General features: G+C 36.9%; 2 protein-coding genes and 1 non-coding gene across 10 annotated transcripts in view; 1 reads left to right on the forward strand and 2 right to left on the reverse strand.

Moving 5' to 3' along the window:
• tdp1 (tyrosyl-DNA phosphodiesterase 1) overlaps window positions 1-19,440 on the reverse strand; it is a 51,138-nt gene extending 31,698 nt beyond the window's left edge. For both annotated transcript variants that reach the window (XM_051647093.1, XM_051647092.1), the window contains exons 1-13: window positions 19,268-19,440; window positions 17,840-18,450; window positions 17,691-17,734; window positions 17,533-17,588; window positions 17,250-17,346; window positions 16,948-16,982; window positions 12,782-12,874; window positions 7,072-7,242; window positions 5,638-5,716; window positions 5,014-5,199; window positions 1,453-1,501; window positions 1,281-1,347; window positions 573-680 (exon numbers count right to left, since the gene is read on the reverse strand). In XM_051647093.1, coding sequence (XP_051503053.1) covers window positions 573-680; window positions 1,281-1,347; window positions 1,453-1,501; window positions 5,014-5,199; window positions 5,638-5,716; window positions 7,072-7,242; window positions 12,782-12,874; window positions 16,948-16,982; window positions 17,250-17,346; window positions 17,533-17,588; window positions 17,691-17,734; window positions 17,840-18,440 — 1,586 coding nt within the window. In that variant the 5' untranslated portion in view covers window positions 18,441-18,450; window positions 19,268-19,440. The remainder of the gene's footprint in view (window positions 1-572; window positions 681-1,280; window positions 1,348-1,452; window positions 1,502-5,013; window positions 5,200-5,637; window positions 5,717-7,071; window positions 7,243-12,781; window positions 12,875-16,947; window positions 16,983-17,249; window positions 17,347-17,532; window positions 17,589-17,690; window positions 17,735-17,839; window positions 18,451-19,267) is intronic.
• Window positions 19,441-20,372: 932 nt separating this feature from the next.
• efcab11 (EF-hand calcium binding domain 11) overlaps window positions 20,373-25,944 on the forward strand; it is a 76,341-nt gene continuing 70,769 nt past the window's right edge. For all 7 annotated transcript variants that reach the window (XM_051647116.1, XM_051647113.1, XM_051647115.1 and 4 more), the window contains exons 1-3: window positions 20,373-20,517; window positions 21,081-21,176; window positions 24,885-24,933. In XM_051647116.1, the coding sequence (XP_051503076.1) occupies window positions 20,443-20,517; window positions 21,081-21,176; window positions 24,885-24,933 (220 nt within the window). In that variant the 5' untranslated portion in view covers window positions 20,373-20,442. The remainder of the gene's footprint in view (window positions 20,518-21,080; window positions 21,177-24,884; window positions 24,934-25,944) is intronic.
• Window positions 20,900-20,972, reverse strand: trnak-uuu (transfer RNA lysine (anticodon UUU)). Its single transcript has one exon. It is a non-coding gene; the product is annotated as a tRNA-Lys (tRNA).

Here is a 25,944-nt window from a genome sequence, read left to right on the forward strand (position 1 = left end):
AGCAGAAGAAATCCTTGTCATTGAGTCCTGTCTCCTCGATGATTTTCGGCAACCCATCTAGTTCAACATCTGAATTTAAGATGCTATTTTTGGGACTAACTTGAAAGATAATCAAAGGGAAGTGTGCACTTTTACCACGCCATTACTTTTTATAACCCACCTGGTGGTCATCCACTCCACTTTACCACCAAGATGAGTCTTTACCACGACAATTGACCGACTGTGCTAAAGGGCCTTGATTATCTGTAAAAGCACTGTTGCATGAACAGTTTGAGGAAACCAGTAAATAGTCCAGAGTCCATGCTGCTAAGAGCCATGTTGCCACAGAGACATAGCGCATGTGAAGGCTTCACGCCATCCACGCCCAACTCACCACGCGCCCCACCGAGAATGAACAAAGATGCAATGAAAGTGAATGGTGACTGAAGTTCTCCTTTCGTGTTCCACGGGAGAAACCAAGTCTTAAAATCGAGTTTGGAACAACATGAGGGTGAGTAAATGACAAAATTTAAATTTTTGGGCGAACTATCCCTTTAATTCCATTTAGCAAGCAAATTTCAGCTGTATCTAACCTTGTGACGAGGAACCAGGCCAGCTGTGTGTAGTCTGGTGAAACCCTCATATAGGTTTTAATGTGGGGCATCGCACTGCTCCTACCAGACACATCCGCATGCCATCCGCTGGTTTTGCCGACAGATTAAGAAAGGAAGAGAGGGAGACAAAGAATTGTGAGAAACAGTGAAAACTCCTGCTCTTATTCCTTTCCTAAGTGCAATAACACCCAATGACACATCTCATGCCATTTGCAGGTGCAGAGAAATTATGATGTATTTTACAGCATAATGTGCAGATGGAGAGAAGGTTCTGTCTGATTGCTGTCATCATTCAACCATGAATACACGAGTCGAAACAGACTCATTTAAATATACAGAGTAGAAGTGTTGAGTGTGTTCTCTAGAGGGGGGACTGAGACTGAATCTCTGATCACTTTGCAAAATTGAGGCGACCAGTAAAATAGCTTATTTATGGTGATAATGAGATAAAATGGTAAGAAAGATGGGTTGAGAAGCTCATTGAAATTTCTAAGGAGCAATTTATGGGTCAGACAACTCTTGGGGAAGGCAGCTGTTTTGATCACGGGGTCTGAAGTGTTCCTGAGGAGTCTTTTCAGGGGAATATTTATGGTAACATTCAAAAAGGGTCATTTCAGGCTGAATATTGATGAGTAAGTTGTCAAAATTAAGGTTTACGTGTGGGGGAATGGAGAAATGAGAACTTACTGGAAGTATGAGTGAAGCCAGAGTTGTTTTTGAGCTGTCTGTATGCTGTAAGGTAAAGATCCCCCAGCTGCAGGGATAAGAACAAGAAGAGTGGGTCGTCATGTAATAACTACAGAGGTACGAGGAAAAATACCTTTTTTCTTGATTTCAGAATTAAAAGAATGAATGATACCTGGATAGCCCTCCAAACTTGTTCTCACATTTTCCACAGATGGGTAAACCTAGAAGTGACAGAATTTTAAATGATTTATTACATTTTATGAATCAATCGATCGGTCGGTCTGTCTGTCTATCTATCAACAAAACTCCATTACTCACACAGTACTACTTGCAATATGAAAGGTGCCTTCTTACATACAGGTATGTATATGGTCTTTACCGGTATATGCCTACATTTAGAATTCCTGGATAATTGCACTTCTTCTGAAGGGTCAGGAACTTAATCACCCCAATAGCTCAGTGGAGTTTCTGATGGCACTAATTATCAGTGTTTGGTTTGAAGTGAGGACACAGTGCCATTTAAACCCTGATGGGACTGTCTGCTGTCATATTCTCAGTGCTGAAGACACTCTGTGTGGTGCCTTAGCTTTTCAATTGACATTTAATAATAGATCTATCAGATAGATATCAATCATCTGTCCCTCCATCTGAGAAGACATTGTTATGCAAATAACAGTATGGGTGAGAATTATTGTAACTATTCTCCATAACAACTCGTGCCAAGACGTGACACTCTACAAAGAGAATGGGTTTCCTTTTTTTTTTTTTTTGCAAATTGCCATTCCAATATTGAGAATGAAAATATGCTATGAATAATAATTGCTAATTAAACATGCAGGATGTCAACAAATTTCATGGCTCAGAGGAATGAAGCCGATGTTTCTGCATTCCCGGACAGGCAGAAACAGGCTGCACATGTGCGTTCCAGCGTCCCTCCTTGATTCTATCCTAATTAAAACAGAGACACAATTGAGAAATAATTTATCCTAATAGACAAGCAAGCTGGTATAGGAATACACAACTGTCTCTATCGTAAGACCCATCTGGGCATGTCACTACCAAGGTGGTCTAAAATATCCAGAAAATGCAATCTATTAGCATTCCTATTCATCTCAGTGACAGTTGTTTGGCCCTCCAAAAGTACGCCATTTGAAATTCAACATCTTTGCACCCAGGCATTTGGTTCTGAGGCCAGGTTTTTTGAGCCGTAAATGCCATGTGACTACTTGAACCTTCGCTAAGCTTTGCCCCCCCTTGGTTACAGTCACTTGTCTGTCAAGCTCTGCAGAACTCCCCATAGGAATGAATGGGAGATTGCCGTGAATGGCATGGTTTCTGGCTAATTATTCTCATAACGGAATGGATAATATTAATACGTGGGCTGGAATAAAGAGTGACACTGTAAAGCATATTTATCTGATGCTTTTTTTTTTGTAAAAGAATTGGTTATATTACACAGTAACTTGATTAAAAACTGTGAAGACTGTGAATAAAAATTGAGGCAAACAATTATAACAATCACATAAAAAGAGAAAAGTGTCTTTTGACCTGATAACATTAGTGTAAGTAGACACAACCGCTCATAATGTCTCACAGAATACTCACTTTGTTGCTGTGAACTCTTTATGCCCTATCGCCTTTACTAATACCTAAATCAATACATAAATCAATTAATGATAATTTATTAGCTTTAATTTACCTTGGAGCAAATGTAGGTGTCCTTGCTGATGTTATAAATGTTCATTTGGGAGTGAGGAATGACACAGTTTAATCCATAGCATGCTCTTCTTGAGATTTATATAAAGGCTTTTTTAAAAAGAAAGAAAAAACACTGTGTTTATCCTCTCTGGGTACCTCATGTCACTATTACAAGTGGCCCAGCAACAACATGTTTCAAAAACATTTTTTGATCATTTTGATAAAATCCTGCTAAAAACTGCTCAAACACACATAACTCCCGTAGCCTCTCATTGAAAAATAGCAAACGCGTGTAAGAGAAATGGCCGCCGGCAACAGTTGCTAAGACAGGATTGGTCAAAAACGTTTTAAGGTCTTAGGGCTTAGCGAAGGGCCAATTACTCTAGAGCCACAGGAAAATTACATCATGACTAGAGGTCGACCGATAGTGGATTTTACCGATACGATAACTAAGGTGGTGGAAAAGGCTGATAACCAATTCATATATAATTAATAATTTTTTTTTTTTTTTTTAACAGTCACAATATTAGGCAGGTGGTTTTAATATTGTATAAATAAAAGTTCCTGCAGAAAACACAAAACATCTACCACTGAACATAAAAATGGAACAATGTGTCTGTGTGCACACCACTGCTCAAACAAAGCCCATTTCCGATCATATGTGGAGTGCGTTGAAGCAGTTCTTGCGCTCTGAATCATTTCAATCACCCTGGGGTGTATACCCGTGACACTCAAATTAAGCCTCTCACTATCCCCCTACGCTTGTGACAGGAGATCCCTGCGCAGCGAGAGCTGCCATGGCTGGGCGCACAAAAGTTTAAATATCACCGCCAGCCACAGTTTCCCCGGCCAGACCATATTCTCTTACTCTTTTAATAGTTGGAATGATAAGACTCAGTTTAGGAAACACGTAAAGTAGCGTGTTTGGCCAAGGATGCACAAGAGCATCCACATCCATAGGAGCACTGTCTCTCGCCAGAGAGAAGAACAGAGGGCAATGAGTGTTTTTGTGCGATGCGAAGAGATCTACGGCAGCTCGCCCATATCTCTCCATTCTCCATAAAGAGGATTCCCCCTGGACAGGAGATCCACCCCCGTATTCATCAATCCTGGAATGTGCATCGCCCATAATGAGAGAAAGTGTGCTCCACACACTGTGGTGTGGTTAGTCATTGCTCCACACAACTGGATTTTGTACAGCAGTAGATTGTCTAGATAAGCAAAAACCCTGAGACCCGTTAACCACAGTGGCGTTAGCGCTGCCTCCACACACTTGCTGAAGACTCTCAATGCCAATGAAAGTCCGAAAGGCACTGTCACCAATTTGTAAGCTATTCCCTGATTTTCTGTGTGACGGGTAGATGCCCACATGAAAAGACATGTCCCTCAAATTGACTGACGTAAACCAGTCTCTGGGACGAATAAACTGAGAGAGTGTTTTGAGAGTGCGCATTTTGAACTTGTACCTTCTGAGGTATTTGTTGAGGTTTCACAAATCCAGAATGGGACAGAGACCTCCTCCATTCTAAGGGATGACGAAATACCTGGAGTAAAAGCCCTGACGGCTGTCTTCCAGTGGCACAATCCTTATTGCTATTTTGCTCAGCAAATTGGCTATTTCCTCCTCTAAAATCACAGAGGAATGCAATATTTCTTTGCATGAGATTGTGTTTCTGGTCTATCAAGTTCGGATGCTTTTGAATGGAAGTGCATGGAGAATGAAGTGTAGTGTGACTGCGGCTTCAGACTTTTACTAGTGACTATCCTGAGCTGTGATATGAAAGGCACCAGACAAGGAAAGTCAATAATACAATTTAAAGAGTGCTCAAAAAATCTTCTATATATAAAAATATTTCTTGCCAAGTATTCAGAATACATAGATGTTTTTGAATGGCCATCAATGGAGAAAGATGTTTTTTGCAGCTAGATCAGCAGAGGTTGATCGTTTCATAACCCAGAGAGGGTACAACAGTGATACGAGCAGTTTTCTTTCACTGTTTCATAACACTCTGCAGGGGATGTTCGAAACACTCACCAGAAGCATCTTTGTTTCTGGCCTGGCAAATGATTTCCCTGCCTTCCCCAGTGTGGTGAGAGTCCGCTGGAACTCAGCTGCCAACCATTTAGTCTTATCAAGACCCATGGAGCCAATACTAGAGAACTGACCAATCACGGGCCACTGCTCTTCATTCTGCATGGGCCATGTGTGCTCGCTGAGTAACTGTGAAAAAGAAACAATGAGATATGCTTGTTATATGTTATGCCACCTCAAAATGGTGAACCTTCCAACATCAGAACATTTTAGACCCTCGAAAAGGTAAAAATGGCACACTGCAGCTTTAAAAGTCAGACTACTGTGAGTCAGTTACAAACAAAAATAAACATTACCGTATTTCAGCTGAAGAAACGGAAACTGAATACTGCCTGCTCAATTTCAGATTCTTGTCATAACCAAAACAACACCTCTCTGCCTGTGTTATCTGAATTCCATTAATAAATAAATGAAAGGAGGCATTCTACAGGCACACATTGCTTTTTATGAACACTTAATCATTCTTCTGTCTAGAGAGTGGAGGGACTGTAGCAATTGCCTTGAAGGGAATTCAAGGCAAAAGAACTTGAATCACACAAGAATGTGAGATCAAACAAAAAACATTACCTTTCGTAATCTTAGATGGCCCCACTTCTCCATAGCAGGTCCTTGATATCTTCCTGGAGTTGATCCAATGAGATACACCCTATACAACACAACATACAGTATATGAGAAGTGATGACTACTAAGGCCAACAATTGTTTTTCAACTCAAAGATCTTTTAATGATCTAACGTTGGAGCCAGTGGAATTCATTTCCGCAGCTTTCAAGCTATGTTGTCATAGAATAGCACGATGTTAAGACACAGTCACAACCATTTTGAAGTGTTGCTTGCCTTGCTTGCAACCTTTTATATTTGAACCAGCAACCTTTTGGATACCAGCCCATATCTTTAAATGAGATTTTTGTAATAGTTCAAATACTTTCTACTATCCCAGCTTAATATTTAGAGACAACTTAAAGTCATTCGTAGGTTGATTTCCCCAAAATGCTGTGGCTCTCTGTGGCATTATCAAAACATTGCTTTTAGTTCGAGCATCCTGACACAGCAACATTGGCTCAACCAATGGGATGCATTTGTGGAAGGAATTTTGTCTGACCAACCAATGGCAGATGGGGGAAGTGTTTGGGGTCATTATCTTTCCATCAATTCTGGTGATGCTAGTGGTGCAGAAATTACACACTTTAAGGGATAGTTCACCCAAAAATGAAAACTCTCATTTATTCACCGTCAAGCCATCCCAGATGTGTGACTTTCTTTCTTCTGCAGAACACAAACAAAGGTTTTTAGAAAAATATCTCAGCTCTTTAGGTCCATACAATGCATGAATGGTGGCAAGAGCTTTGAAGCTCCAAAAAGCACACAAAGGCAGCACAAAAGTAATCCATTGTAATCCATATTCAAATCCTTTTTTACTATAAATCTACACTTTCACAAGCCGTCCTCTGCGTGTTCACGAGAGGACACAGTTCTTCTTCTTCCACCTACTGGGCAAGTAAATAAAGGGAGGGATAAAGCAAAGGAAAAGAATAAATAAATCATATTAACACAACAGTCCAGTAGGTGGCGATCAGCACGAAGAATGCAAATCTGCAAAAAAATAAGAACTCTCTTGAAAGTAGGTTTATAGTAAAAAAAAAAAAAAGAACTTCAATAATGATCTGTTTCACAGCCACACCTTCATATCACTTCTGAAGATATGGATTTAACCACTGGAGTCTTATGGATTAATTTTATGCTGACTGTATGTGCTTTTTGGAGCTTCAAAGTTCTAGCCACCATTCACTTGCAATGTATGGACCTACTGTGATGAGATATTCTTCTAAAAATCTTCATTTGTGTTCTGCAGAAGAAAGAAAGTCATACACATCTGGGATGACATGAGGGTGAGTAAATGATAAGATAATTTTCATTTTTGGGTGACCCATTAACCAAAAGCTTATCCCTAACAATCCTACCTTAAATTCAAATACTATCTTTCGCTTGCAAAAAGTCTTACCTTGTCTCCGACAGATCATGCTGTTTGATGCGATCAAGCCATTCGGCAAGCTCTGGAGCCCGGTATGTTTCCAGGTATTCCAGCAGGTCCCTCTTGAAGTTGGTGGGAGACTCCCCTGCTGTTACTGGACATCCCTCCGGTAACCTGGGGTACAGAGGACTCATCCACATCCTGTGATAGAGATATAGGCAGGATATTTACCATTGAAGGGCCAATTGAAAGGAAGTCAACCATTTCAACTCTTAGACTCTGCTACATCGGCTCATTTATCATGTGGCATCCCTCAAGGGTCAATTTTAGGACCCTTATTATTTTCCTTGTATATGCTTCCTCTAAGCTCTCTTTTCCAGAAGTACAGCATATCCTATCACTGTTATGCTGACGATTCCTAATTTTACTTACCAGTGAGCTTAGACAAGAAGTGTTAATTTGATAACATCCTAAATTGCTTTGAAGACATAAAACATTGGCTGGCAATTTTTTATTTATTTTTTTTACGAATAAAATTAAACGAAAGCAAAACTGAAGTTCTGATTTTAGGTCCCTCCATGTCCTCCTTACCTGATCTGGCCGCCCAGTTAGGTCCTCTGTCGTCAAATGTACAAGATCATGTAAGAAGTCTTGGAGTGATTTTAGATTCATCATTACTTTTTAATAAGCAAATTAGTGCCATTGTCAAGGGTAGTTTTTTCCACCTGAGATCTATCGCTAAAGTCAATCATTTTCTTTCCAGCAAAGACCTGGAAATTGTGATCCACTCATTAATTTCATCAAGGATAGACTATTGTAACTCACTGTACATTGAAATACATCAGTGATCTTCTCGTCCATCACTCCCCCACCAGAGCACTCAGGTCTTCTCATCAACTTCTTTTGAGGGTTCCTCGTTGTCGCTATAGATCTAAGGGTGATTGTGCCTTCTCTGTGGTAGGTCCTAAACTCTGGAATAGTCTCCCTTACCATGTGAGGTCAGCTTCTTCAATAGCCATTTTTTAAATCCTCTTTGAAAACGTATTTATATTCTTTAGCATTTGAATAGGACTTTATAATAGGTTAAATTAGGTAAATACTTGCAGTTTTTAACTGTATCCATTTCTTTATTATTATTATTTCTTTTTTTGTATGTATATAAATCTGTCATTGTATATTTATTTGTAAAGCACTTTGGGTCAACTTCTGTTGTTTTTAAATGTACTCTATAAATAAAGGATGACTTGACTTAAACGTTCAGTTCATGTAAGAGATTATGAAATTATGAGCTGAGATCCTGCCCCTGTGATGCTAAAAAGGGTATATCATATTCGGCATGCATCAGCCATAGTTAATATCATGTATAAATATAGGTTAGTACCATTTATAATTCAAGCTCCATGTGTCAAGTGACTATAACAGTGAAAAATTATTTTCTGCTCGACTCTTTAATCACAGTGTTTCAAGGCTTGTCAGTTGCAGTAACAACTTTCAATTTCAAGCCACAACTTGTGTCTAAAAAAATTGTCTTGCACGCGGACAGTCTGCGCGTACTGTGTTGATGACGAAATTTGTGCCACGAACACTGTGCACGCAACGTACCGGCATATGGAAAACTGAAGTATACTTCAGACACATTCTGAAGTCACACATATGTCAATAGCTAGTACAAACAGTTAGCTAGCTATCTTAGGCAAAATTACATTAACACGCAGGAGTGAATCTCACAATTAAAATTTAAAATAACAACACAATTAAAAATTTGTCAGGGTAGACGCTGTATTTAATTTGACACAAATGAATACAAGGCTGTGAGGGATAAAAGTAAAATGTATTCAATGAGTTGTAGTTTACCTTTGTGTCAGTTGTTTACAAAAACTGACAATATGTCTCTTCAAGAAATTTCCAGTGTACAAAAACTTGGTTTGTGAAAATTAGCTGTTAAAAGGGTAGTTCATCCAAACTTGTCGTTCCAACCCCGCATGACTTCAGTGGAAAATGTAAGGAGATGTTTGGCAGAATATTTGCCTCAGTCACCTTTCACTTCCATTGAATGGAAAAAAAGATGCAATGAAAGTAAACGGTGAGTGAGGCTAATATTCTGCCTACAGGTTTGTAACAACATTAGATTGAGTAAATGATGACAGAATTTTTCGGGTGAACTATCCCTTTAAGACTGTACAACTTGCTGAGAGGTCTGTACATCTATCCCTAACAGCCTCATTTTCAGTTGCATCAAATTAAATATGGTTTCTACCCTAAGGAATTTTGAATTAGAATTTTTTTTCTAGTAAACATATTTCGACATGTACAATATTTATGTAGCCAGTTTTTTTAATTTTTTTTTTAAACATGGCTCTTTTTTCAGCTGTGCTCCTGAACTGAACAATGTTGGGTGCCACTAATATAGTCCCTATTTTAGTATCAAGGTTTCTGTGTTCTGCACATGGACAAAGGCAGGCACACACACACACCCTCAGCATGCTAGACTTCTTTTTGAGAAGTCCAGTAACGAATGATTGGAAAAATGTGGGGACAGAGTGGTTATAGTGTGTCCCCTGAGGCTCTAGGAGAACAGATCAATATAGATTCAGACTGGAGCCATTACAGTAAAGGCAGTGGAAAAGCCCTTCAGAAGAGACTTGAGAGGAAAAGACCTTCGCCTTTGTTAATAATAATGAGAATATGACTTGGGTAGCAATACCAAAGTTATACTTGGGATCAGACAGAACCCGAAGAGGAGGCACATCAAGCCTGTAATGATATTCATTGTTCATCACTATGTTCCAATGTCCTCAACATTTGAAAACAAGGGAGAAAGGTCGACAGAGTGAATATATGTAAAGGGCTTAGAACAGAGTGCACACTGCATAGCATACAAGAAATACTCTGGCCTTGACGCAACCACATGTGGCACTCGCCCAACCAGTTCAAATAGCTGAGCTTGCGTTACCATAGAGAGAGAAAAGGAATGTTGCTGTTCAGAAGCTTTGCAATTATCATTAGATAAGTGGTTATCTCTCTCAACCATTCAAGAGAATAATGTTTCAAGATTAGAGATTACTTTTAAGTTACAAAGCCAAGCCTGAGGGCAAATATAGCTGACATGTCCTATTTCCATTAAAGTATTTGGTGGCCCATGAAAACTGTGGCCATGATAAAATTTTGGTCTGTGAATTGTGTGACTGAAACTGGTAGTGTGTGTTATCTAGTAGCACGCAAAGCACTTTGTTTCAGGGTCCAAGCAGAGAAGTTGCTGGAACCTACTGTATTTGTTCTGATTTTCTTCTTCTGTCTTAATTTTCTGACCTCCATAAATCGAAACTTGGAATCAAGGTCACAAATTTCAAGAGATTTCCATTTTGGCCAATGCCTTTAGTCTGATTTGCATGAAATTTGCTTTGTATCTAGAGACACAACTTTCAAAAACATTTTATTCGTCATATTTTTTGGTAGATATGAGCCAATGCTTTTCTGGTGGTGGCCCATAATGCCTAGTTGAAACTTCACAAAACTTTGTACACATGGACAACATAAAAATCTGTGGACACTTGCCAAATTTCATACCTTTTTGGTAAGACTGACCTGTTCTCAAATCACTTTCACACATTCAGCAAAAACAGTGACAATACACGCAAGAACCAATGTGCACAGTTTCTACACCTCTGCTTTTTCTCCTGCTTTGTTTAAACTTTTGGCAGACACCGCAGCGCAAACTGCACAAAGCTTGTAATAGTGTCAGGAGCGCTCTCAGCTGCGCTTATGTAAACTAATATGTCTCGCGCACCAGTTTCAAATGGGGGAAACGATGAATTAACACTGATATTTCGGTCGGTCCCTCACACAACACTATTGAATGGCTTCAGAAGAATTGATATATAAGGCACAAGAGTTAAGGACGACTTGTATGGTGCTTTTGGAACTTGGACTGCCTATCACCATCCTCTTATTCCTCAATCTTGTCGCTGACACGTAGTACCTGTAACTTTTCTCAGCGCTGGCCAGGATGGGCCAATCACAGTCGTTTATTCTTACTGGAAGTTTACTGGAGTTTAAAAATGCTTTTATAGATACTACTGAGGCAGAATAACATTCACATGTATGAATCCTTGCAATTTTTTATATATATATATATATATACTATCCAATGTAAATGTCTCCATTGAGAGAAAAACGTTCTGCTATTTAAATGCAGATGAATGGAGGATTCGGTTTGCAATGTGTTCATGCCCAGGGGTTGATCCTGCAGCAGTATCACTTTTTATTTATTCATTTTTCCTTCTGTTTTTGTATGGTTTGAAAGTGTATAGACATAATTCAACTGTTTTATGTATTTATGTAATATAGAAATTACACACAAAATAACAGAACAATGTTGGCATTGTGACAAATGTTCATTCATTCAGATTCTTCTTCTGTGAAGTGTAACTTATCATTAAATTCTCATAGTATTTTTAAATAAAACTTTTTAACGTGATATGAAGATGAAAGAAAATGCTGTTAATCTTGTACATTTTGATCACTATTGATTAGTTTTTAGCGTGAACGTTTTTGTTGTTTCAAAGAGGGGCGTGACCAAATAAATTTGAGAACCACTGGATTAAGGGAACTTGGAAATGTATGACCTAAACAAGTAGAGATGCAACCAATGCATTGGCTAAACACTGGTATCGGTTGACAAAGGCAGTTATCTGCACTATGGGACATTGGCCAATTGTTTAAAAACAGTTGATCCTCAGGACCGATTTTTTTCTGTCAAAAGGGGGTCGGAAAAATGCGTTGGACAATTAGCCTACAACTAGTGATGTGTGTAAAAGAAAATGTCTCTTGTGTGGAATTCATTTTGACTTCGGTGGGAATAATACGAGGTAAGAACGTTAAAAAAAATGGGAAAACCTTAACAATTAAATGTGAGCTTAACAAAAGGCATTCACAAATCAGTTAATGTGTGTTAGGAATGTTAATGTGAGTTAATAACATCTTTTTGTTCCAATGTTTAGTTTATAACTGAGACCAGTTACTTCGAAACATGGAGCACTATGTAGAGACATAGTTATTATTTAAATGTTTTTCTTAGCTGTGTAATTAATTATCAGTGATTTGAAACAAGGAATCATAGAAAAGCAGGACCACCAAACTATCGGTATCGACAGATGTTAAAATAATCGGATAGCATCCACAGGAGGTAAGCAATTGCCTAAAGCAATGGCTAATTCATAGGCAGTCACCCTGACCTCCCGCTGGTATGAATATAAAACCATGGACAATAACTTCATTAATGGACATGTTTTTTGTTTTTTTACAACATTGCTTCATTTAAGCAATTATTCCATGTAGCTCATTTAAACAGACCATTGCATGTAAGAGTGGAGTCTATAACAACAGTAAGGTTTATTCAGATCTGTAAAGCTCAAATCACTCTATTTAGGAGACATCAGCTTAATTTCAATTTACTCTAAATGTCTTCTCGGTGTGTTGTCATAGAAACAAACCAAAAATGTGTCATTAGGACTAGCAAATGCACAACTTCCATTTTGGATATGAAACAAATGCTGTTGCACTCTGCAAATGAGCAACTTCAAAAGAGAGCACAAAATAAAAACAAAGCAAAGAGTCCATTTCTAAATGGGCTGCATCAAGTGTAACATTACAGCTCATTCTTATGAGTGCAATAAGATTTTTTAAGTTAATGAGCATGCATCTATACCCCTCCTATTCCACATGGGACTGGACCACCTACCCCTGTGTCTTCTGGTACCAGTCGGCTCGGATGAGGTTCGAGGTGAGAATGATGACCCTGAATCCCTCCTCGTACCATAGCAGCATCATTTTCCTTCAAAAGGATGACATGAAAACATTAAAGGTTTCGTTCTCCCGAAAATTAATATTCTGTCATAATTTACCCCCACTCATGTTGTTCCAAATCTGTACTTTCTTTATTCTGTGGAACACAAAAAGAGAAATTTAGCAGAATGACCAAGCTGCTCATTTCCCTTACAATGAAAGTGGATCAAGGACAACCGTGGTCACTATTCGCTTTCCTTGTTTGGAAAAAAGCAGCCTGGACATTGTAATTGATCACTGCTATTGTGTTTCGTGCAAGACAGAATGTAACAGGTGATTAGAAAAACATTACAGGGAGTAAATTATGAAAGAAAGTTAATTTTTGGATGAACTTTTCACTTAATTGTACCTACAATTCTCTTTAATTTGTACCCATCATCTAGTACTAAACATTTACCAAGTCTTATACTATAGCAACATTACTTTTGCAGCATAACAGCATTCATCTGACCTAAAACCATGTTTCTTTTATGTCAAGCAGTGTATGAGATTACCTTTAAAACACTAAGGCACATCTAATAAGCCTTCAGCTCTGTATTTTATTAATTATAACAAGAACGGCATGTACTGAACTACAAAACCTATTCAGTACTAATTTATTTAATAAAATAAACACTCTCTATGTTCTTCAGAAGGGGGCATTTAGAATTCATTTTAAGGCAACTTAAAGTATGAATGCCTGACAAAGGTCTTTAAACTGGATTTTACCGCTGATCCTTTTGTTCTTTTTCTTCATTTATCTATCATATATATATATATATATATATATATATATATATATATATATATAAATAAAGTTAATATCAAATTAAACAAGCAACTGGATTTGCCTCTTTGGAGTCCAAAATGCTCAATCCTGTTGGTTGTCACTACTATCGGCTGTGAATAAAACATGAAACATTCTTTGGAGAGGAATACATCACATTAAAAATTCAATTCTGTGCCTGTTTATCATCTAATTTCAACTCATGACAACAGATGCTCATCTGATAATCTGCACTTCTACGTGGATTGCAGAGAGGTTAATACTCTCTTGAGTAGCTTGAGGAGTACAGCATTCTCTATGCATTATGTTACAGACTGCTCATACAATGTAAGCCTTAATGCAGTATTAATGAATTTATATAAGCTATAACAGTACCACTGTTACTTATTTGGCAGAGAAAACAGTAGGCTACTGTTAATGAGGGCTGGGTATTTCCAGCCACCTCACAATACGATACGTATCACAATACATATGTCACGATTCAATATGCTGTGATACATCAAGATTCGATTTCCTAATGATTCACATGCTCTCAATTTCATTTCAATTCATATTGGTATATTTCAGTTATGTTCATTTTGCTTTCATTCATAAGATAGAAATGGTCTCTCAGCTTTTTTTTTTTTTTTTAAGTAGTTTTTCATCACTTTGGTCACATTTTAACAATATACAAATTCCATGCATTCTATCAATAAATATGATGCCAAAAAATTGCATGTGTGTGTGTGTGTGTGTGTGCTATCAACATCTAACTGTAAAGACCAAGAGGGAATTATAAGAGACATTATCAATGATAAATGGATTACGTGGATCTAATCTTTGGACACACATTATAAGGCAGACCAAATTTTTACTCTCAATGTGCAGTAAAAGGATGCTGAACTGGTGAGTGAAATCTGAAATATTACCAGGCAGTGGCTCATTACAGACATTTTAAGTTGCGTATGCGAGTAATATACTCTCATTGTAAAGTCCTGCACATAGGGTAAAAGATCGGTTTTGGGATTTTAAGAATCGATATCGATATAATGAAAATTCCGGGACGTCCCTGGAAAAGACGGTGCTGGATGACAGTATATGTTGCTCCAAAATTTGTACATATCTGTCTGCATTCATGGTGCCCTCACAGATGTGCAAGATACCCATTCTATGGGCACTGACACACCCCTGGCCCATACACTGACCAAACACTGGCTTTTGGACCTAACGCTAATAACAGCTTGGATGGTCCTTTCCTCTTTGGCCCGGATAACACGATGGCTGTGTTTTTCAAAAATGTTTTGAAATGTGGACTCTTCGGACCAAAAAACACAGTTCCACTGTTCTACTTTCCATCTAAGATGAGACCGAGCCCAGAGAAGTCGGCAGCGCTTCTGGACAGTGTTGATGTAGGGCTTCTGCTTTGCATAGTAAAGTCTTAACTTGCATTTGTGGATGCAGCAGCACGTGGTGTTGAACAACAAAGGTTTACTAAAGTAATCCAAAGCCCATATTCATGATATCCATTACAGATGAATGATGTTTTTTAAGACAGTGACGTCTGAGGGATCAGAGATCACGCGCATTCAGAAGTAGTTTTCGTCTTGACCTTTACTCTCTGAGATTTGACCAGATTACTTGAAATTTGTAACTATATTGTGCACTTCAGAGGGTGAAATGCCCAAAATCCTTCCAATATATCTTTGGGGAACATTGTTCTCAAAGTGCTGGATTATTTGCTGAAGCATCTCTTTGCAAATTGACAAGTCTTGAACGATCCTTGCTCTTGAAGGACTAGGCTGTTTTTGGAGGCTCCTTATACAGTATAATGACACAATTGCCTCACCTGTTTAACATCTCCTCTGGGGCCGGTTCCACCAGCTGTGCGTAAGTTCAAACTTAGCCTAGTTGTGGCGTAAATGGGCACTAAGTCACAATTTACGCACTACTAAATATTGCACCATTAAACTTAGATAGAACGTAACCCTACGTATAAACTAAATATTTATGGAAGCCTCCGACCAGGAGTAACTGATGGAATAACAAAGCAGATTGATATTTTAACACATCAATGAGCTCATGATTTGCGTGACAGGCATCAATCATTTCGACATACATTATGATGTTGACATTTACGAGAGAGAGAGAGAGAGAGAGAGAGAAAGAAAAAACTACTTTTAAACGGCTCTTCAGCATCAAACCAATCTAACGGTGCAGTTTTCAGGGTGTGTCTCCCGGTGTCAAGTTTCAACACATTCAAAATATATATAGGATATTAAAATGAATAAATGTCTGTTTTCTAGCCTATTGTATTAGTATTTATTTATCACCCCTCATTTATTTTAGATACAGTTCCTATAATATTATTTACACAGGGCAAATATACTATTTATTAAATCTACTTTTATTACATATCATATTTTAATGGGGATATAATTTATTACAGCTGACACTTACGTGAGCAAACAAAGTTTGAACATCAACCCTAACAAGATCAAATTAAAGTTTGCAGCTTTTTAACACTTCTGTGTACAAATTTGAAGGTTGGTTATTGGATAAATACAGGTAAACGTCATAATATGCGATTACGCATTATGGAGAGCTTACGACCTACTAGTAAAGTCTTGCCTTAAGAACAGGTGGTGCAATCAAATTAAGCACTGACTTAGTTACAAACTAACTAGTAGTTACTAAGCCCTTAGTGTGAACTTTACGTCCTAACTTACATGAGACCTTACGCACAGCTGGTGCAACCCTACCCTGTTTCACATCGCCTTGTTATTTCAACTCGTCAAATGGTTAATAGTCTTAAATTGCCCCTGTCTCAACTTTTTTGGAGCGTGTTGCAATCAGCTGATTTTAAATTACTGTACATTTAATTAAAAAAAAATAATAAAAAATGAAATTCACAAAACATCATACAATGTGTAGTTGTAGTGCTTTCAATATAGCAAAGGATGGATAAAATTTACAAATCACTCCTTTTGGTTTTTATTAGCATTTTTCATACTGTCCCAACTTTTTTTGAATTGGGGTTGTATTTAGACGACCTGCTTTGTCTTCTTTGAACTGTTGGACATGATACTCAAATAGTTGAATAACAATATCTAAAGTATTGATACAATATCGTGAGGAAAAGTATCACGATATATCGATTTTAGATAGTATATGGTCAATTAAGATTCTTAAATCTGTAGAACTGTTTATTTATACAATATATTTTACAGATTTCTTACTTAAAAGGCCATGAGTAAGTCTAATTTTTTTTACCCATTGTCTCAGTTAAGTTATTTTAAAGAAAAAGATCTTATACTCACGTATGATGTGTTCCAAATGCAATGTCCAGTTTGGCCTGTCAAAAGGAAAAGTAAGTCAAATTCAACAATAAAGATTTAATATAATGAACCGAATGGCATGTAGTAACAAGTTAATAGGTAATATTGCAAATATTCCCAATATTTAATACCAATAACAAATTTACTGTGTCACATAGTCTTTTCAGGACCTTGGACTTCCATAAAGTTTAATGCTTCCCTCTAGTGGAATAAGTGGCTTATTGCATCAGTTTTGTGTGGAAAAATATGAACAGTTTGCAAGGTGAGTATAAACAACACAGAACCTGGCAGAAACTAATGTGTGGATATGGTTTGGCTTGTTCGATTAACCGAGCCTTGGACTCTCGCTTTTCTCCATGAACAATGATAACCGGCTTGTCCCTAAAGAACATAAAGAAACAGCAGAACCATCCAGTTATACAATGGCATATACTAAATGTAGTGTAACAATGTTATCAATGTATGTGGCACAGCACAGGACAAATGCACTACGATTTTAAGATGGAATATTGCCTTCTCTATAACGCAAAATGTCCTTTAAAAGCTCGTATTGGTATTAGCTATTACCTAAATTCTGGCGAATACTGTTCCACCATCCATGGAATGTCAAAGCAGTAATTGAACTACAAAAAAACACAATGATAGGTCAGGAAAACAACAAAAATGTGTGACTTGGTTCTTAATGCAACACCTTTATTCATTAACTTCATCTGCTAATACGATACCTGCACAGACTTTTTCAGTGTCCCAAACATAGGAGAAAGTATTTCTAATTACAGCGGAGAAAATGAAAACGATAAATAGAAAACATTTAACAATCCATCACTTCAGCTTTATTTTAAAGTAATCATTATCAGACAGACTGCTTTAATACCTTTAATATGCAGCGCTCCAGTGTTGTACTTCTTCTGTATCCCAGTGACTTTGTTTAAATAAAATCTGTACATGTCATTCATAGATAATAAATTGGTCTCAAAGAAATCAGCAGGCTCTTCTTTATAATAACTAGTGCCGTGAGGGCTTGGTGGACGTTTGTCTTCAGTCTTCTTCCTTTTAGGACTTCTATTCGTCTTCTTGGGTTCCTTTTTTGGGACAGATGCTGGAGCTTCATCATCGCTGCTAGATAAGTCCCAGCCTCCCTCCTCTGTTTCTCTTTTTCTCTTTACAGCAGGTAAAGGGTTGCTTTCATGCTTCACAGGGTTTGTTTGTTTCACATGTGCAGCTTTTCTGGCTTCCGATCCAATGGCGGGAGCGGACAGTTCTTTCACAGGTAAGGATTCTTCGGTTTTCTCATTATGTTTGGGACTCAACTTGGGTTCTTGTATGAAAAAGGTGGTGATCTTAACAGGTTTGCTTTCTAAATCAGGTTTAATGCTTGGATTGATTAAGTCCTTTTGAGGTGTTGGTGGAATAATGTTGTCCTCGTCTTCACTATCTGATATAGTCCACTTGCCATGCTGACTCTCCTGTGACATACTTGTTCAACTGCGAAACACAAGCAGCATAAATATATATATTTATGTATACATGTATATGTATATATATATATATATATATATATATATATATATATATATATATATATTTTTTTTTTTTTTTTGTATAGATTTGAAACAACATCCACACTTTTTGACCAATGGATTTCCATGGCCTTTCAATGACCTTTCCAGTCATTCATGATACCTAAATTATTACAAAATAATTGTAGAGATTGCTGAGGCAGATTTTCATTTGTGTGTGTGAGAATAGTTTTTTGAATGCTGGCTTGTTCACAGTTTTACTCTATGTCTAACCAATGCAATATTTGATAGCAGAGCAAAATTAAAGAAAAAGTGTCTATGAAAAGAGATAAAGAAATTCTACTCTCTATAGAAATGTGTAAATGTAGAAATTTCATTTCATTTCATTCATTGCCTTAATTTTAGACTTTTCTTAAAGATTTCACCAACTTCCATGATTTTTCCAGTCCTGGAAATCACAATTCTATTTTTTTTTTTTTTCTCATGACCATGGAAACTCTGGCCATAGCCATGGCCTATTTTTAGGGTTTAATGTGCAAACATCGTCCACCTGTACTGAACTGTCTGACCTTGCCGCTTAAATGAAAATCTGACTACACAACAATAATGCATAGCTCGTGGATGCAATTAGGTTGTCACTGCAGTGAATCTTACACAGTAAAAACTTCTACTGCATCACGCAAACAGACGATGGTCATAGATATAATTCCCACTGTTTTCACTACAGTGGTGTGACGCATGCCAGACGTACGGCAGGTCAATTTAAATGAATGCAAACTTACAGAAAGGCAGGAAGATCAAATAACAAGCAACGGGGAAAAAAATACTTAATCGAAACTACGGTGACGGAGGAAGTTGAGCGTTGCATAAATATATCAACACTGCTAGTCTAATGAAAACGGAAACCCGTAAAAGTTATTTGTTTTGATTCCGCATACACAGTTTGTTCTGCACATATATGGAAACCGCGGCAAAAATATTTTTCAAAATAAAAGTCTTAGTGAAACTTGATCGATATGGTTTTCTTTGACTACAGGCTTTCTTGATGTCTTAAAAATGCCAAAATCCTCAAGCATTTATTATTATTATCATCAAAAATGTGGCTTTATATAATAAAACCCTCAAAACATCTTATTTATTTGTTTTTCCCTTTTGCGTTATTATATCATTTGAATGTCTTTGTCCATGTTGTAACAATTTGATCTCAGTCTGCAATGACAGATATATATATATATATTTTTATGTATATAGTAGCAGAGTTTAATATAACAACAACAACAACGACTTTGACGACAGGGAAGTTTGGGGCAGGGATTGTCCGAAGCTAATCCACCAAAGATGATATAAGAGGTTGTTTCTTTAGAGTATAGGCTACATAATATAATCAATAGATTGTTATCCATATATATATAATGTTTTTTTTTTTTTTTCTTATACCAAAATTCTATTAAAGTCCGCTGAAAACACTAGCAATAGAGGAATTGTGCCACTGGGAGATTTTGTTTAGAGACATAAGCAATAACAAAATATAAATGTTATGAGCCCTTTGTGAATTCACTTTCTAGAGCTCGATTATTCACAACATGTTTTGGTTTTATTGTTTTAAAAGCAAAGAAAACAAAAGCAAAAAAAAATAAAAAATACCTCTACATTGTAACAAAAACCTGAGAACTAAAATTACAGCTCTACAAAACAAGTTAACATAAACACTTTACTCGTTCGTGCACATTATAGAATGAGCTGCCGACTTTTATTTTGAAAATAATCCACTGTCCTTCGTAGACTACGCGCAGGTTTCGCAGTATCCAATCCGCGTCTTTGATACTGGATGCTTTCGTAGAACAGCTCTGCACAAATAGCCAATCATCTACATCCATATGGTTTCTATGCAAACAGCCACAACTTTCTAGAAGCTTTTACATTTTTGTATATCTTGGTTGTCCAATTAAAAAAACAAATGTTTATCAGAAGAAGAACTATTTTAAGGAATGAGAGAGAAATAAACGACGTCAAAAGGGAAAAAATGGAGGCGGTAAGACTTGAGTCTGATGGATGTTGTTGTCAAAGCATAAACTGAATAAGGTTATGAAGCCTTTTTTAAACCGATTTGCTGTAGATTATGTGGGAAATAGACTGGTGTGAATGCTGAAATGGGATTTATTAATGTGGCAAATGTAATTTTAGTGATAAGATTGAAACTGTCATCTTCGGAAAAAAGTATGGTTTGCTTTGGCACAATGTCTGGGCTACCTTAGTTGAAACACTATACAAAACCGTGGCATTACACCATGCTAAAATATAATACTTTTGATTTAAATAGAAAGTTTCTGTTGAGTCTTGTCAGCATTATAAATACATGCGGATACTACTGGTGTTTTCGTGTAAGGTGAAAAATAAGAAAATAAAAAAATCTTCGCCCGAACAGGGACTTGAACCCTGGACCCTCAGATTAAAAGTCTGATGCTCTACCGACTGAGCTATCCGGGCTCTATGTTTGGGTGTAGTGGGTAGTACTAATTGTTTTCTCTTTAATTTACTCTTCTTTAATCTAGATTTCAGATTGATTCAGAATGTAACATTTTCTCCGTTCTTCAGGTTTTTCATCAGTGTGATGTGGGCAAGAAAGGTTATTTATCTAGAGAAGATCTTAAGATAGCGGTGATCATGCTGTTTGGATACAAGCCATCCAAGGTAAATACAATGAAGAAGAAAATGATCTGGGCAGCTACTTGCTTGATAATTGATATATCCCTAAAACATCCATCCATCCAAGTACTGTATATATAAAGTATACAGTATGTTTTTACTTTCATTGTATGATCATTTAGCGGCCAGTACTTTGCACCGTTTCAAGTAATTTGTAAGTAGATACGCTGCTGACATTCAACAGAACCATCACAGTAAATAGCTAAATGTCCATAATAGGTGACAGAAGAATGGGTGTCAGGACGTTATCAGACTTCATTTCACAACTAGCTGATTATTAGTGGTATTTTTGAACAAATCTTTTAAGTGAACGAATTATTATTATTATTATTATTTTACAGTTTTTCTCAATCGCTTTGGCTAATTTTTTGAAACAGTCTTAACATCCTCTAAACTGTAAGTACAATTGTCACAAGTGTTTATGGGACATCACAACTGTATTGCATGTCTGCAAAATATAGTAACTCACCCAAAACATTTAATTCATGCTTCAAAAGCTAGTTATTGTGTCAGTAAATTAGCCAATGCCACCAAAATGAAAAGTTTTCGTCATCGTGTGAGCCATACTGGTCAAAATTTTATGTTTTTTCACCATGGCAGTCAACCCTGGAAATATTAAAAAATATATATATATATATATACTTTTTTGCTGACACTGACTGCTTAATGTACTATACAAGAATGTCAGTTTTGTCTAGCTGAATGCTGTTGTGTATCACACTGAGCTTTTTAGATACCGATTTCAACAGTAGGTAAAAGTTTACTGGGAAAAGTCAATAATGTACGATACTGTAGTACACAGAAAAAGGATATGCACATTTGTATGTATATAGTAAATAAATTTTTGTAGCAATGTGTACATGTAAACAGAAAATTCACATTTGCATGTTCATTTTTACACATTTCTTACACGTTAAGTCATATATAGTGAACAGAAAATTGCCACAAAATGACATCCATGCAAAAAAAAAAAAAAAAAAACCTCCAACAATGTAAAAAACCTGTAAAAAAATAATACATAAATAAAAAATAAAATAAAATAAAAAATCTACCTCCTCACAGTACGTAACACTACAAGTTCCCATCATCTTGGTGGACATCCTGTCGCTCTTGCAGACGTCACAAACATTCCATGTCATAGATATTTATGAAATATACATGTATGTCTCACAGATTTTGATAATTGAATGGATCATTTTGCATGTAATGGCTCACACGATGAAAGAATGTTTAGAAGTTGTGAAGAGTATGACAATTTCACTGAAAATCAACCCTTCAGTTTTGATCAGCAAGCTATGTGCATTTAGTCATTGTGCAAATTGTTGACAATTGTACTTACTCTTTTGCACACATGTGCCAAAACGCGTGCAATTTGTTTAAATGAATAAGAAATTCAAATCTGGTGTGAACAAGAAACTAATTGTTCAGAGATTTTAACTTATTGTTTTGAAAAACATAATTCTCATTCGAGAATTGAGCCAAAGCGATTGACACAAACTGTAACGAATTGGTTGAGTGAACAATGCAGAAAAGACGGGCAGAGTTCGAAATGGCATACTGCCATATGTCACTAGTGCCAGCTGGAATGTGTTACCCTCCTCGTTAGCGCGCTGGCCTCCCATACCGGGTGATGCCGTTTCGAAAACCGCTCGGAACGGGTCAAGCAGCGTCGGTTGCACCTACCTACTCAAAAATGTACGGCCCTGCGTCCAAAATCGTGATGTCAGATTATGTACTGTTTATGCTGAAGGACGCACTTCTCGGCCCAGGATATACTGGTGTTATGTCGTCATGACAGTGTAGTTGAAATACCAAATATTGGATAACTTTACACAGACATGGTTAGTAAGCGATTTATTAATTTTAGAGTCATGTTAAAACGTATTATACTTACGTTTTGTGGCTATACTTTTAAAAACAGTGTCTATTTGTTTTGTGTATCGGACCAGTTTACTTTAATTGTATGTGCCTTACTGCACGCAGTTTGTTTCTTTTGAAAAAGAGGGATAAACTGAAATTATTTTCTGTGTCAATCAGCATTATGCCACAAACACTGTCGGAGTTTAACTTGTATTAAACACTCATTGTAAGAATAAATATATATGAATAATTGTAAAGCCTTAAAGGGATAGTTCACCCAAAAATGAAAATTCTCGCATTATTTACTCATCTTCATGATATCCCAGGTGTGTATGACTTTTTTTCTTCACCAGAACACATTTGAAGAAAAATAGAACAATTTCTTAGCTCAGTAGGTCCTTAATGCAAGTGAATGGAGATTTCTCGTTTGACACTCTAAAAATCATAAACAGTCAACATAAATGTCATCGATACGACTATTTGTGATTTTTGGAGTGTCAAAAGAGAAATTTCCATCTACGACAGCAGTTACACTAATGTCTTTAAAGCGATACGATCACTTTTGGTGTAAAAAAGATCAATATTTAAGTACTTTTTAACTATAATCCAGTGCTTCACGAGAGGGTGGAGTCCAAGCGGTCTCTCATGTGACATATTCGCGTTGCCATGATACAGAGGAAATCTCATATTCTCCTCTTGGTTGAGACATCCAGGATAAGCACACAAACGCACCATTGTGAGTAAAGAAACAGATAAATACAGATCTAAAACAAAACCAACCAAGCTACTGTACAGTGTTCCTCCTTCTCACTTGTAAACAGCGCTGCTCTTCTGGCTGTGACGTACGTGTGTCAGTTCGTGCGTGTTTCAAATGCCAATGTGATTATGTCACACACGCTTACCGCTGCTGACCGGAAGCATGATATAGAGTTTTTAAAAAGTACTTAAACATTTATCTTATTTGTACCAAAACCGATTATGACATTAACTTAACAGCTGGTGTTGTGTGGATGACATTTATGCCGACTCTCTGTGCTTTAAAAGACAAATCTCCATTCACTTGCATTTTAAGGACCTACTGAGCTAAGATATTTTTCTATTTTTCTTCAAATGTGTTCTGGTGAAGAAAGAAAGTCATACCTGGGATATCATGAGGGTGAGTAAAAAATGAGAGAATTTTCATTTTTGGGTGAACTATCCCTTTAACACGGTGCTGGTTTGATGGTAATTTCTACTCTGAGTGCTTTTTTCACTTCATTCTCAAAAGTTTGAACAAAATATCCAAATCTTTTTACAGATTTGCAAACTGCTCTATTGCCTTAATTCTTCACACTATTGTCCCATGATTAATATATAGCCCCAAACTGTTTTTTCATCTCCACTCATAATGTGAGGTTCAGCCATCTCTGTTGTGTGTGTTTTTAGAAGTATTGACCCCCTCGTGTTTTCCCTATTTCCGGCCACAATACCCACCCATATATTTACATATTTTCCCGCCATTTCGAGAGTTGTTTCTCAGTCTGAGGTGTGAGAAATTGGGGCTTAACTAGATGGGTTTCGTGACCCTTTAAAAGTTGTACTGCTTATAAGGTTGTAAGTATAGACCAGTCCTAACTGGCAACCCATTTCCTACTTCGCTTATCTTTTTCTTTTCACATAAAATAAAACATCAGATTCTTGAGGGGTTCATTTTGTGATAATGACCAGCTGACTGTACTTTCCCCTAACCACTTATTATACATTACTTATTTAACCATGTTTCAAATCAAGGTAATTTACTTTTAATCTATAACTAATGATAATTTATCAGTAATGTTATATTTTCTCTTGCAGTCAGAGACAAACATCTTAATGGAAAATGGCTCTTCTAGAGACAGTTCAGGTAAGAGAATTGCTATTAAATAGCTGTTTCGCAGTTTGTGTTAAGTTGACATTTGAATCATGAAACATATCTATTATTGCATAATATTCATTTTGGGAATAAAATAAAAATCTAAGTAACAATTTATGTATGAACTTATTTTTATAACATTTTAGTTTAGTAGCAATGTGTCCAAAGTAGTCAATGGGTGACATTTTAATAAATATGCTTTTTAATTAATAGGCATTTATTTTATTTAATCTATATTGGAATGGTTTTTAAATAATGGGCTTTAACTTCCCACAGTTAGTTAAGTATCCATATAATGTTGGTCCATTGTTTGAAACATCCCCCATATTCCAGTGCTGTTTATTTGAGTGTTGTTGGATTCACCTTCAGCAGCCGCTCAACCCACACTGATGTGCATTACAAGAATGATATGCTCAGTGTCGCTTCTGATTTTTGTTCTATGTGAAAAACTCAATTTTATACCACTCAAGCAAAGTGGAAGGAAAACGAGCTTGACTTAGATGCTGTGTAATCTTTTTACAAATTGTCAGTAATGAAATCCTGACAAACAGCGGTAAGTAATGTTGCCGTGAAATGCATACAGGATTTCTAAAGGCCCTTTTGACAAACAGAAACACTGGAGAAATTGGGGGTTTGGCAGGACAGTCTTTTTGAGGAGAGACATTAAATGGTTGAAGACCTAGATTAGTAAGTAATTTGTTTCTAGTTTTATCCCACAAGCAAATTGCTTTTGTATGCTGCCCTGTGGGAAAGCCTAAGATAATCTAGTTAAAGTGGCATGCTTTGTGCGATGAAATATTCCACCATTAAATCTTGCTCAGAGCAAATGGCGAATTAAATTGCCCCTCTTTTGAATTTCATATGATTACTAAATTAGTGATGGTCGGGAGGAGAGGGTTGCTGGTGGTGATGTGGGAGGCTTGACTAGACTTGGTATCGAAATGCTTTGGCTGGCTCATCGTACAGAAAAGAGGCCACTTAAAGCTCCAGCGCTACACACCA

Source organism: Myxocyprinus asiaticus, chromosome 20, assembly GCF_019703515.2.
Source record: "Myxocyprinus asiaticus isolate MX2 ecotype Aquarium Trade chromosome 20, UBuf_Myxa_2, whole genome shotgun sequence".
Lineage (NCBI taxonomy): Eukaryota > Metazoa > Chordata > Actinopteri > Cypriniformes > Catostomidae > Myxocyprinus > Myxocyprinus asiaticus.